Below are 13,202 nucleotides of genomic sequence, written 5' to 3'. Positions count from 1 at the left end.
ATTTGAACCACCTTATATCCCCATCATTCTGCCACATTTCTGTATCCCATTTTCTTAAATGAATATTTTTACATACACTATCACTTCTTTTCATAATAAAATATGTATTCATTTAAAAATTGTGTAATTGAGAGACATAAAAAGAGAAAAAAGTATTAAAACTTCCAAAATTCTGAAACTTTTTTGATTAAAAAAACCTTATTGTGTTTTTGCATCTTTAAAAGAAAGCCATGTGTTACCTCTTTCTTTATTGAAGTAATATTTACTATGACTATTTCCTAAATATTGATGAACCTTTGTAAAACAGATTTTCAAAAGTTAAGTAGTATACCATCTTAAGGAAAAGAAAAAAACATACTTATTGTCCAAACTATTCTAGGATTCTAAATATAGTGAACAGTCTAGGACATAAATCTTTGGACACAGCAATAAGTACTTGATTTTTTAGATGAAAACATCAGGCATACAAATGTTTACATACATATCAGACATACAGAAAAGTTCAGATATTAATAAATACCCAATATCTATACAGATATTTTTAGGTATTCAGTAACTTCACTTGTAGGGTAGTAACTCCATCTACACATAAAGTGATTAGAAAGAAAGAAATGTTAAGCATCAGAGGAGATATTTCTATCTTGATATTCCCTAGTTAGGTTTGCCAGTTTGTGCCCATGTAGTTTAACCTCTCTCAGATCTATTGTATTTATTCAATTCTTTTTTTTTTTTTTTGACTCTTCTGGGGACACATATTTCCTTGACTACATCATCAAGAACTGGCACAGCTACAGACACAGCTGTGTCTTTTTTAGTTTTAACTAGAAACTCATCATTCGCACTTCCTTGAACCCAGCTGGATGTGTTCATGCTTCCTGGTTGGTAGCACCGTGATACAACCATTTATTTAAGTATATACTGATGATACACACTGGGTGAAATCCTTATGAATTATCAGATGTTATTTCTATCGTCTTGTGCTGTTTGGAGAGTTATACATTGCTTTTGTGCTTGCTCAGTCATGTCCAACTCTTTGTGACCCTTTGGACTGTAGCCTGCCAGGCTGCTCTGTCCGTGGGGTTCTCCAGACAAGAATACTGGAGTGGGTTGCCATTTCCTCCTCCAGGGGATCTTTCTGACCCAGGGATCAAACTTGCATCTCCTGCATTGGCAGGAAGATTCTTTACTACTAAGCAACCTGGGAAGCCCAATACAATGCTTTCACTGCCACTAATTTCAACAAGGAAAGGAGTGGACATCTTAATGGTAGGAATTTGGTATTTTGTTCATAGGATCCTCTGCTGCTTTGATCTACAAGTTAGAGTGTCTGATTTGTAGTCTGTATCCCAATACTGACCTTGTTTATTGTGCTGGCTGTTTGAAATTTCATGTAAAGTATAGCAGAAAGAAATTCAGTTCAGTTTAGTCTCTGAGTCGTGTCTAGAAATCGTCGCGACCCCATGGACTGCAGTACGCCAGGCCTCCCTGTCCATCACCAACTCTCAGAGTCCATCCAAACCTATGTCCATTGAGTCGGTGATACCATCCAACCATCTCATTCTCTGTCATCCTCTTCTTCTCCTGCCCTCAATCTTCCCCAGCATCAGGGTCTTTTCCAATGAGTTAGCTCTTCGCATCAGGTGGCCAAAGTATTGGAGTTTCAGCTTCAACATCAGTCCTTCCAATGAACACCCAGGACTGATCTCCTTTAGGATGGACTGGTTGGATCTCCTTGCAGTGCAAGGGACTCTCAAGAGTCTTCCCCATCACCACAGTTCAAAAGCATCAATTCTTCACTGCTCAGCTTTCTTTATGTCCAACTCTCACATCCATACATGACTACTGGAAAAACTATAGCCTTGTTTACATACATATAGCCTTGACTAGATGGACCTTTGTTGGCAAAGTAATGTCTCTGCTTTTTAATATGCTGTCTAGGTTGGTCATAACTTTCCTTCCAAGGAGTAAAAATCTTTCAATTTCATGGCTGCAGTCACCATCTGCAGTGATTTTGGAGCCCCCCAAAATAAAGTCAGCCACTGTTTCCCCATCTACTTGCCATGAACTGATGGGACCGGATGCCATGATCTTCGTTTTCTGAATGTTGATCTTTAAGCCAACTTCTTCACTCTGCTCTTTCACTTTCATGAAGGGGCTCTTTAGTTCTTCTTCGCCTTCTGCCATAAGGGTGGTGTCATCCGCATATCTGAGGTTTTTAAAAGTACATAAATGCTGCATCTGCTGAAATACATCATCTCATCCCCTTACCAGGCAGTTAATTCTAAAGAATTTTAAAAATTAACATAATTAATGTGGTTTCCTTTCTTTCTTTAATAGTCAAAAGATTAACCCTGCCACACATTAAAATGTTTGTTTCTTCATTTCTCATTGCTGTTGCTTTTGATTTAGTTTCTTGTTAACTTCTAACTTACTTTTTGATTTCATATCTTATTTATGTTAATTGTGCATTACCCTTCTTAAGCTATACTGACAGTGATATTGAAGGGAAAGGGACAGATGGATGAGTTTCAGCAGGATTTTAGCAACTGCTTCAAAATTTTTATCTATATGTATATTTTCGATGCTTAGATCTAGGAAACTCTAGGAAGGAAAACAGACAAAATTCTATTCAAAGATCAAAAGCAGCTATCAGTGAATGAAAACCTTTAAAAATGTTGTCTCCAACCTTTTTTTTTTCTTTGCATTACATGTAAAGAAATCTATTAGTTGTGTTTTGTGTTTACACATTTCAGACTCTGTAGCAGCACAATTTGGCTCTTCTTTCTCACATTCCCTGTGCAAAAGAGTCACCTGCACCTCAGAACTAGGAGACTGTGGGGTGGGGACTTTGCTCACTACGATCCCTGGAGGACTTGGGGGATGCTTAGCCGTTATCTCATTTTACAGAAGTTTAAAGTGAAAGAAGGCACTTACCTAGATCCCACATTTACTGAATTACAATGCCAAGGGCAGATACTGGTCTTCTGATCATCACATTTAAGACCCTATGTGCGAGACAGCAAAAGAGACACAGATGTAAAGAACAGACTTTTGGACTCTGTGGGAGAAGGTGAGGATGGGATGATTTGAGAGAATAGCATTGAAACATGTATCTTATCATATGTGAAATAGATTGCCAGTCCAGGTTTGATGCATGAGACAGGGCGCTCGACAGGGCGCTCAGGACTGGTTCACTGGGATAACCTTGAGGGATGGGATGGGGAGGGAGGTGGGAGGAGAGTCAGGATAGGTAACACATGTACACCCGTGGCTGATTCATGTGAAATGTATGGCAAAAACCACCACAATATTATAAAGTAATTAACCTCCAACTGAAAGAAAAAAAACGACTTAGTGTCCGTGGTTTCTTTACTCCACTGTTGTTTTTGCCTTGGGCTAAGAGTTCTGGAGCGATACTTTTGGTAATTCCATACTGAAAGGATTTTATGTGAATGATCCTAAAATTTTTGATATGTATTTTTTCTTCCTAGGATTCATACCTGTGTGTAGCCTGGGAGTGGCTCAAGTGGGCAGGCTGAACTTTGGAAAGGATGTCAGCACCTTGAAATATTTCACCATCTGTGGCTTACAAGAGGGCTATGAGCCATTTGCCGTTAACACAAATAGGGATATTACCATGTGGCTGAGCAAGAGGCTTCCTCAATTTCTTCAAGTTCCATCAAACCATGAACATATTGAGGTTTGCTTTTTCTTTAAAACTTGGACCATTGGCCAAAACCAGGAGGGGAAGTTCCTACTTAGACAATTACTGTCACTTACTTAAAATGATGGTTCTAATGTGTTCCATTATAGGGGAATCTAAGGATAGAATTACCCTCTGGTTTTAGGTACTGTGTGAGAGGCTGATTAGACTGATTAACTATGGTTGAGCCTGGAACAACTTTGTGGTTAATTTGCATATAATTTATAGTTGTCCCTCTGCTTCTACGGATTCAACCAACCATGGATTATATAATACCCATGGTAGTGTTTCCCCTTGAAAATATCCACGTCTTAGTAGATCCAAGCAGTTCAAACCTTCATTGTTCAGGGTCAACTGTATGTAATTCTTTTTTTTAATATATATATATATCGGCAGTGGCAGGCTCAATCTGTGTATATACAGTTGTAACGTGAATTTCCCAGATTGTCTCCTGAGTTAGAAGCAGAACTGTGAGCATATCCTTACATAGCCATCCCTGTGTTTAATGATCTCATTTATAAAATTAAGCCACAAGTGGGCCATGTCTGGGGTTTTAAAAGTGTGATGCACCTTTAAAGGGGTTTTGGAATCAGAAGTCAATAGTGCTGAGCATTTGAATGATTGCTTCTTCATTTGCTAGGTGACCAGAATAGATGGCACCATAGACAGTTCCCCATGTTTAAAAGTCACTCAGAAGTCCTTTGGCTCTCAGAACAGCAGCACGGATATCATGTTTTATCGTCTGAGCATGCCCATCGAGTGTGCAGAGGTCTTCTCCAAGACTGCAGCTGGAGGGATCCCTGGCACCAGCCTCTTTGGGCCCAAGAATGATCTGGAGGATTATGATGTGGATTCAGACTTTGAGGTTCTCATGAAGACAGCTCACGGCCATCTGGTGCCAGATCGAGGAGACAAAGACAAAGAAGCTACAAAACCAGAGTTTAATAACCACAAAGATTATGCTCAGGAAAAACCCTCTCGTCTGAAACAGAGGTCATTGATATATGCAAAATGATTTTTAAAGTTTTTGTAATTTTAATTTTTTAAATGATTTTAAATATGTAGTTATTATGTGGGGTCACAGGAGAGGGCGGTAGAGGGTAAGGGATATCCAAAATCAATTTGTTCTAACTCTTCTTCCTTCTTTATGGACCAAGGATTCCACAGAAGAATAAAGCAGCCTGTTTGCCCTCTGATTTGTTAGCACTAACAATCTATCTCAAGAGTTACTTTTCCTATGATTGTTTCTTATTGTGGCAAAACTAAAATTTGCCATCGTAACCATTTTTAAGTGTATAGTTCAGTAGTGCTAAGTGTATAGTTCAGTAGTGCTAAGTGTATTCGCATTGTTGTGAAACAGATCTCTGGAACATTTTCAGTTTGCAAAACTGAAACTCTACACCCATGTAACAGCGTTCCCTTTCCAACCTATGCCAACCCCTGCTCATCTCCACTTTTTGTTTCTATGAATTTGGCTGCTTTAGATACCTCATGTAAATGAAGTCATACAGTATCTGTCTTTCTGTGACTGACTTATGTAGCATATTGTCCTCAAGGGTCATATGTGTTGCAGCATTTGTCAGAATTCACCTCCTTTTTAAGGCTGAACAATATTCCAGTGTGTGTATATGCACCACATTTTGTTTATGCATTCATCCACTGATGGCCATTTAGAGTGATTCCATCTCTTGGCTCTTGTGATTTATGCTGTTATGAACATGGATGTGCAAATAGCTTTTCATGACCCTACTTTCAGTTCCTTTGGATATGTACTCAAAAGTGGGATGCCTAGTGGTTCTGTATTTACATTCTTGAGGAAAAATAATTATTGTACTCCGTAGTAGTCGTACCATTATACAATTCCATCACCACTGCACAAGGGTCTCAGTTTCTCCATATCCTTGTCAACCATTGGTACTTTCTGGGTTTTTTTGCTAGTAGCCATCCTAAACGGTGTGCAGTGATATCTCATTGTGGATTTCATTTCCATGTCCCTGATGATTAGTGATGTGGAACACCTTTTTATATGCTTATCGGTCATTTGTATATCACGTTTAGAGAAATGTCTATTCAACTTCTCGGCCATTTTTTCTTTTTGTTTGATTGGGTGATTTGCTTTTTTGTTACTGATTTGTAGGAGTTCTTTATATATTCTAGATACTAATCTATCTTCAGATTTATGATTTGTAAGTACTTTCTCCCAAGAGTTAATTTTTAAGATGTTTCCACTTACAGCATTGGTTGAAGTATTCTATCTTTATATTCTAAATAGCATTTTTAGTATTTTATTTTAAATAGTATTTTTTAATGGAGAAGAAGGCAAATGGTTTTAGCATCCTTTCTTAACAATAAATGCAAATTTCTCTACCTCAGCACTATTGCCAGTGCTCTGGGTCATATAATTTTTTTTGGTAAGAGTCTGCCTTGTGCATTGATGGGTGGTTAGCAGTATCCCTGGCCTCCACCACTAGATGCCAGTGGCACACTCCACCAGTTGTTACAACCCCAAATATCTCCAGATATTGTCTGATGCCCTCTTGGTGGTTAATCATACTGTTTGACAACCAGTCTACTAAGTTAATTATGTGTTTATGTTTGAGATAGGCAGCACATTTTAAAGTTGCTTATTCCTAATCCTCTAATATATTTCAGGTTTTTGCTTCGAAGAACAAAGCCAGATTATAGCACCAGCCATTCTGCAAGACTCACTGAAGATGTCCTTGCAGATGAGAGGGATGACTATGATTACTTGATGCAAACGTCCACGGTATGAGGTTCCCACTTTCGTCATTTGTTTCTGTTTCCCAGTGATCACGCTTTGCATTTCAAACAGTTAACTTTGATTCAGATCGAACTCTGGTCTCCTGCATCGTAGGCTGATTCTTTACCATCTGAGCCACCAGGGTAGCCCACTATTTTGCAAGTGTATTTTTAGAATAATTATTCACTTATATTTTAGGGACCAAAAAGTTGAAAGACATGTATTTTCTGAGGTGATTGTTGTTGTTTAGTCACTAAGTTCTGTCCGACTCTTTGTGACCCCATGGACTGCAGCACATCAGGTTTCCCCGTCCTTCACTGTCTCCCTGAGTTTGCTCAGACTCATCTCCATTGTGTTGGGGATACTTTCTAACCATCTCATCCACCCTCTTCTCCTTTTACCTTCAATCTCTCCCAGCATCATGGTCTTATCCACTGAGGCGGCTCTTCACATCAGGTGGCCAAAGTATTGGAGCTTCAGCTTCACCACCAGTCCTTCCAATGAATATTCAGAGCTGAGTACCTTTATGATTGACTGGTTTGATCTCCTTGCAGTCCAAGGGACTCTCAGAGTCTTCCCCCACATCACAATCGAAGGCATCAGTTCTCTGATGCTCCGCCAAAGTTCAGTCATAATTGAACTTATGGTCCGGCTCTCACATCTGTACATGACTACTGGAAAAACCATAACCGTGACTATATGGAACTCTGTTAGCAAAGTGATGTCTCTGCTTTTTAATATGCTGTCTAAGTTGGTCAAAGCTTTCCTTCCAAGGAGCAAGCATCTTTTAATTTCATGGCTGCAGTCCCCGTCTGCAGTGATTTTGGAGACCAAGAAAATACAATCTTCCACCGTTTCCACCTTTTCCCTTTCTATTTGCCTGAATGATGGGACTGGATGCCCTATATTATGCAAGCTGCCTGAGGAAAAATAGCACCTAAGGGCACCCTCAGTCCTGGTTTTGCTATCTTCTTTCTTGGCAACATTTTAATTTGCCACCTAAGTTTTCCAAGCACCTTGTGTAGTTTCCTTCATCTCAGTGATGTATCTATAAGACCATTTATCATACTTCGTTAGACATCAAGTTGTGCTGTCTGCCATTTAAAAATTTTAAAACACTCCTCATAAAACTCCAAATGGAAAAAAAATATGTAGCTGTGTCCCTTGTAAAGTTCCCCGTGTTTGAACTTGACTTTCACATATTAGATCTGAACTATTTCAAAGTGATTTTAAGGGATGATTTTAAGCATCTTATGTTAGTGATAGCTAAGGGAAAGCATATTTAGGGTATAAAACAATATGAAACAAGTCTAAAACAGGTATGAAAACTCTAGAATAGATTAATGTTCTTGAATAAGCTTGAAGAATTCAAAGCTTACCTGCCTAATGGACTGATGATTTTATTATGTAAACATTATATATATATATATACACACACACACACACACACACACATACATACATATATGTATATACACATACATATATATCACCATACATTCATACTTGAAAGTATTTTTAATAAAAAGGTCCAGATCATCTTTGCTCAAGATAGTCTTTTCTCTTTTTTCCCATTATTTCTGAAATAATTTCGGATCTCTGTTTCAAGACTTTTCTTATTTTGCCACATCAGTCCTTTGTGCCTATATTTTTTTTGTTGTTGTTTTTATTGCTTTTTCTTTTTACCAAGTTATTTTTCCTTTTACTGCTTTAAGCTTTGAGTTTTGTTGCTGTTGTTATAGCCTAATTGAATATACTATTATTTTATTTTTTGTTGAAGTATAGTTGATTTATAATGTTGTATTAATTTCAGATGTACAGCAAAGTGATCCAGTTATACATATATATATTGTATTTTTCAGATTCCTTTCCATTACAGGTTATTGTAAGATAATATAATTTCCTGTGCTATACCGTAGGACCTTGTTTTTTATGCATTCTGTGTATTAAAGCTTCTGTCTGTTAACCTCAACCTCCCAGCTCATCCCTCTCCCAACCCCTTCCCCATGGTAAGCCCCAGTCTGTTCTCTGTGTCTGAGTTTCTGTTTTTGTTTCATGGGTAGGCTCATTTGTGTCATATTTTAGATTCCACATATAAGTGACATCATAAAGTATTTTTCTTTTTCTTTCTGATTTATTTCACTTAGTATGATAATCTTTAGTTGCATGGATGTTGCTGTAAATAGGTCAAATGATTTTAAATAAAGACATATCTTCTTAGGCAAGTTAAAGGCATTGAAAGTCAAAATTTTGTTTCTTTTTGCTTTGCCAATACTTGGTGTTGCTATCTCGACAGTACTATTACTCAGTGAGAATCTTTCCTGGACAAGAACCTGCCAATGTCTGGGTGGGCTGGATCACATCCGATTTCCATCAGTATGATACAGGCTTTGACTTGGACAGAGTTCGTACAGTGACCGTGACTCTGGGAGATGAAAAAGGAAAGGTGCACGAAAGGTTGGTTTTTCCTCCATTTTTTGTTACATAAATGATATCTAATAAAAATGTTGATAAACCTAGGCATCGTTTTTGCTTGGATTTTTATACCTAAAATAATATTCTACTTATAGGAACAACATAACCAAACCATTAATGTCAGTATCCTTTTTGTTATTCAAACAAGCCAGTAAGGAAGCTGAGTATATTACAAGTGCAAAATCATATAAAGTAAGAGCATTGCGTCTTTTGGGGGCACTAATCATATGTTCCTGCAGGCGGCATTGCACGTGACTAATGACTTGGGTTGCCGTTACTTAGCCTTCATTCCAGGAATTAAGAGACAGGTGAATGTGAGGCATTTAGCCTGTAGTCTGGTCTGTATCTTGGGAACTGGTTAGGTGGTGGGGAGAAAAACGTGAAGACAGTGTGGGCTAGCGGATTAGACCAGATGGACACATTTGAACTCCAACTGAGGAACAGTGGATTCTTTCCTCAGCTTTGCCCTTGACTTGCTGTGTGGCTTTGGGTAAGTCAGTTACACTTTCTGTGCCATCCTTTCTCATTTGTAAAACAAACGAAACTCAAACCAAACCTTCAAAAAAGTGAAGAAGGCCGTCTTCCTTGCAGAATAAGACAAGAGAAGACCTGGCCAGTTGCGTCTGCCCTTTGTGCCCATGCATCCTCTCTGATCTGCTGTGATGGCTCTCATAGGAAGAGCCTCTCTTCCCCTAGAATATTACTTCTCTTTTCTACCTGTGTCATTATTTTTGGTGACCGGAAGCTCCCTCTCCTGCCTTCAGGTGGTAACACTTGAACTGCAGTGAACTTAGCACTGGAGACAGAGGACTTAGCAAAAAATCCTCCAATGAAGAGTACTGTACATCAGTAGGGGGGCCCAAACTACTTTTTTCCAGGCATATTCTGATGGATATATATTGATTTTCATAGATGGGGACAATGAAAGGAGATAACTCAGAATAGGGATGTGATAACATCAGCACTCCCCAGACCTTTTTGGCACTTAAGGACCAGTTTCATGGAAGATAATTTTACCGCGGGCCAGGGGTAGGGCATGGTTTGGGAATGATTCAAACACATAACGTTTACTTGTGCATTTTATTTCTATTATTATTGCATCAGATCCACCTCAGATCACCAGGCCTTAGATCCCAGTGGTTGGGGACCCTTGTTATCTGATTGATGATTTTGGTGTAGGAAATACAGGCTAAGGAAGGTTGTTGAAACTTATGTAAAAAGGGCATAGAAACACAGCCAACTTTTGATTATTCAGAAGCTGACTTTATCTCGGCCTGTTTACTCTTTTCTTACTCCTTGTCTGTATTTGGCCTTTCTTCTAGCCTCATTCACACATGCACTGTGTAGTGGCAGAGAAAGAAAACAAAGTAAAACTCAAAGAATTTAAGTTTGCTACCATCTCTGATAAAGGTTTTGGTGAGCTTGAATCTCAGGTGGGGTTTATTGTTAACATCATGGATCTGGTGCACATCCCAGCTTAAGTCTATCTCTCATAACAGATCACCAGGAATTATCCAAGGGCTTAATTTTAGCCAAAGTTTAATCTGTTGAGTCATTGACGGCTCATGTAGAATTGGCCTAGGACTCTATAGTGTCTGGAAATGGATGCTTCTTATCTCAGAACAAGTGGTTTAAAATAAAAACTGTGAGAAAGAAAATTACCAATTTGGATGATTATTACATACTTAAACTTTTTTGAACCTCAGAAAAAGGTCCAGTTTGGTTTGAGTTTTTGGAGGGAAGGTGCAGGTCAGTTCTTAACCTTGGTTCTTACCAGTTGACCTGTCTTCATTAGGTGTGAAATTGAGAGACTGGAAGACCTGACTCAGAATGTCCACTGAAGTCGGTGGAATTGTGCTCAGAATCACAGAATCAGGCCCATTGTGCACCTGTCCCATGTCAGCATGAGCTTGTTGCTTGCACAGCATAACTTAGGTTTAGTCTGCCAGACTTCCATGCTTTCCACACTGTCTTTGCTTGTACAAAGATAAATATGTCTTTTTGCAATTTAGCATCAAACGCAGCAATTGCTACATGGTGTGTGCGGGTGAGAGCCTGAGCCCGGGGCAAGGACGCAACAACAATGGCCTGGAGATTGGCTGCGTGGTGGATGCTGCCAGTGGGCTGCTCACCTTCACGGCCAACGGCAAGGAACTGAGCACCTATTATCAGGTGTGTGGTCAGGGATGACCTTGTGCCTCCAGAGAAGAAACCTTTATCCTCGTTAGAGAGGAAAACACATTTTGCAATACCAAAAAGTAAATTAGAAGTTGTAGGGTCTTCATGGTGGTCCAGTGGTTGAGACTCCATGCTGCCAACACAGGGGCACAGGATTGATCTCTGGTTGGGAAACGAGGTTCCCACATGCCATGTGGTATGGCCAAAAAGATTTTTTAAAAAAGCAAATTAGAAATTAGAAAGACATGAGGACACAATTGACTTAATTCTATATTTTTACTTCTCTTTGAATAATAACCGTGCCACAAGTCCTTCAGAGTAAGCAGTATATTTCTCCAAAAATGTTCACACAGTCCTGAAATGAAATATTCCAAACAATTATTGAAAGAGAGTATCCGTATGAGAGGAAGGAGAAGTCTTTTTCTGTAAAAGTGTCCTCTAAGTGTTATGAAGAAAGTATATTTTCTTTGTGTTTCTTCCTTTATTAATATTATGAAATTTATTTGCTTATTTAAGGTGGAACCAAGCACAAAATTATTTCCTGCAGTTTTTGCACAAGCTACAAGTCCCAATGTTTTTCAGTTTGAGTTGGGAAGAATAAAGGTAAGAAAGACCCATTCCTGTTATTATATTTGGGTTATTTTCCATTAGGAAATAGCATTTACTTCTCCTTAAATGAATTCACCTCTTTATTAGTACTAATATTAATCATATAAATCACTCTCTAAGAAAAATGTTGCTATGTTTGAAAATTCTGGTCCCTAGGGCAACATCATTAATTAGAAAGGGTTTTCTTTGGCCATCATAAATAAATTATTCAATAAAACTAGGCTTACACAGAACAAATATGGCACATTATATACAAGTTAGTAATCATTGAACTCACAGGTGAGTTAGTGAATGGGATTGAAAGGCTGGAAATGTGCTACATACTGGTAAGTGCTAGAAGAGTGACAGGTATTGAGTACTCTGGAAATATAACTGAGAAAACAGCTAAGTAGGATGGTGTGGATCAGGTGCAGCTAAGAGGAGGTGACATTTAGGTTGATTTTTAACAGCTGAACAGCAGATCTTAAGGTATGTTTCCTTGGAAAAGACATTCTATACAGAAGGTAAAAGAATAAAAAATTGAAGGCATGAAAAATGCTGCAGGTTAAGGAATTCAGTGTTACTGTATCAAAGGATGCTTCTGGGATGTGGCCAGAGATTAATATGGATGGAAGATAGACCAAGTTCAAGTTGAAGCAGCTTTAACTGCCACACTAAGAAGTTGACATGTATTTCATAGACAGTGGCAATTCACTGGAAGTTTGAAAGAAGGGACTGAGTAAATCAAACCTGTTTTGGAAAAACATGTTGGTAGTAATATGGAAAACATCTGCTCTTATAAAAATGAGAGCAGGCAGTAATAATTAGATATCACAATTTGATTCTATCCATGTGGGAGAAGAATGATAAGATTCATGAAAGTCATAGAGAGAGAATGATACATGAGAAGATGTTTTAGGGGAGAAATTAATTGAGTTTGTCAATAAATTGGATTAATAGAGTTTGTTGATGAACTGGATTCAGCACTCAAGGAGAAATGAAGAAGTTTTTATTTATTTTTTTTGTGGAGGGGGAGATGTTTCTTTTTTTAAAATTAAAGTATAGTTGATTTACAATGTTGTGTTTCAAGTGTATAATGTATCACAGTGATTCAGTTATACATGTACATATTCTTTTTGAGATTCTCTTTCTTTATAGGTTATCACAAAATATTGGGTACAGTTCCCTTGCTATGCAGTACATCATTATTAGTTATCTATTTTACATATAGTATTGGGTATATGTTAATCCCAAAAGGATTAATTTAAATAATTTTAGTTGGGCCAGATAATGGATACTAATACAACAAGCAGAAGAGCCTGTTGAAATTTGGAAAAAGGAATTTAGTTGAAATTTGCAGTTGTACACATTGAGATGCTGGGCACACCTCACAGTGAAATTAATAGACAACTTTACCATGCTGGCTTGGTTACCTTGGACATGTTCCTTAAACTGTGTGAACTCAGTTTCTGCTTTTGTAAAACGAGATTCCAGCTG

The 13,202-nt window shown here is 38.2% G+C and overlaps 1 protein-coding gene across 1 annotated transcript in view; it reads left to right on the top strand.

Moving 5' to 3' along the window:
- Positions 1–13,202, top strand: part of RYR2 (ryanodine receptor 2) — a 582,989-nt gene that overhangs the window by 316,563 nt on the left and 253,224 nt on the right. Inside the window, exons 30-35 of the mRNA XM_052640524.1 lie at positions 3,492–3,700; positions 4,344–4,696; positions 6,356–6,470; positions 8,761–8,921; positions 10,952–11,111; positions 11,634–11,720. Coding sequence (XP_052496484.1) covers positions 3,492–3,700; positions 4,344–4,696; positions 6,356–6,470; positions 8,761–8,921; positions 10,952–11,111; positions 11,634–11,720 — 1,085 coding nt within the window. The remainder of the gene's footprint in view (positions 1–3,491; positions 3,701–4,343; positions 4,697–6,355; positions 6,471–8,760; positions 8,922–10,951; positions 11,112–11,633; positions 11,721–13,202) is intronic.

The sequence above is a fragment of the Budorcas taxicolor genome, chromosome 5 (assembly GCF_023091745.1).
Source record: "Budorcas taxicolor isolate Tak-1 chromosome 5, Takin1.1, whole genome shotgun sequence".
Classification (NCBI taxonomy): Eukaryota; Metazoa; Chordata; class Mammalia; order Artiodactyla; family Bovidae; genus Budorcas; species Budorcas taxicolor.
Note: the sequence above shows the minus strand (reverse complement) of the source record. Positions and strands in the feature narration are given on the sequence as shown.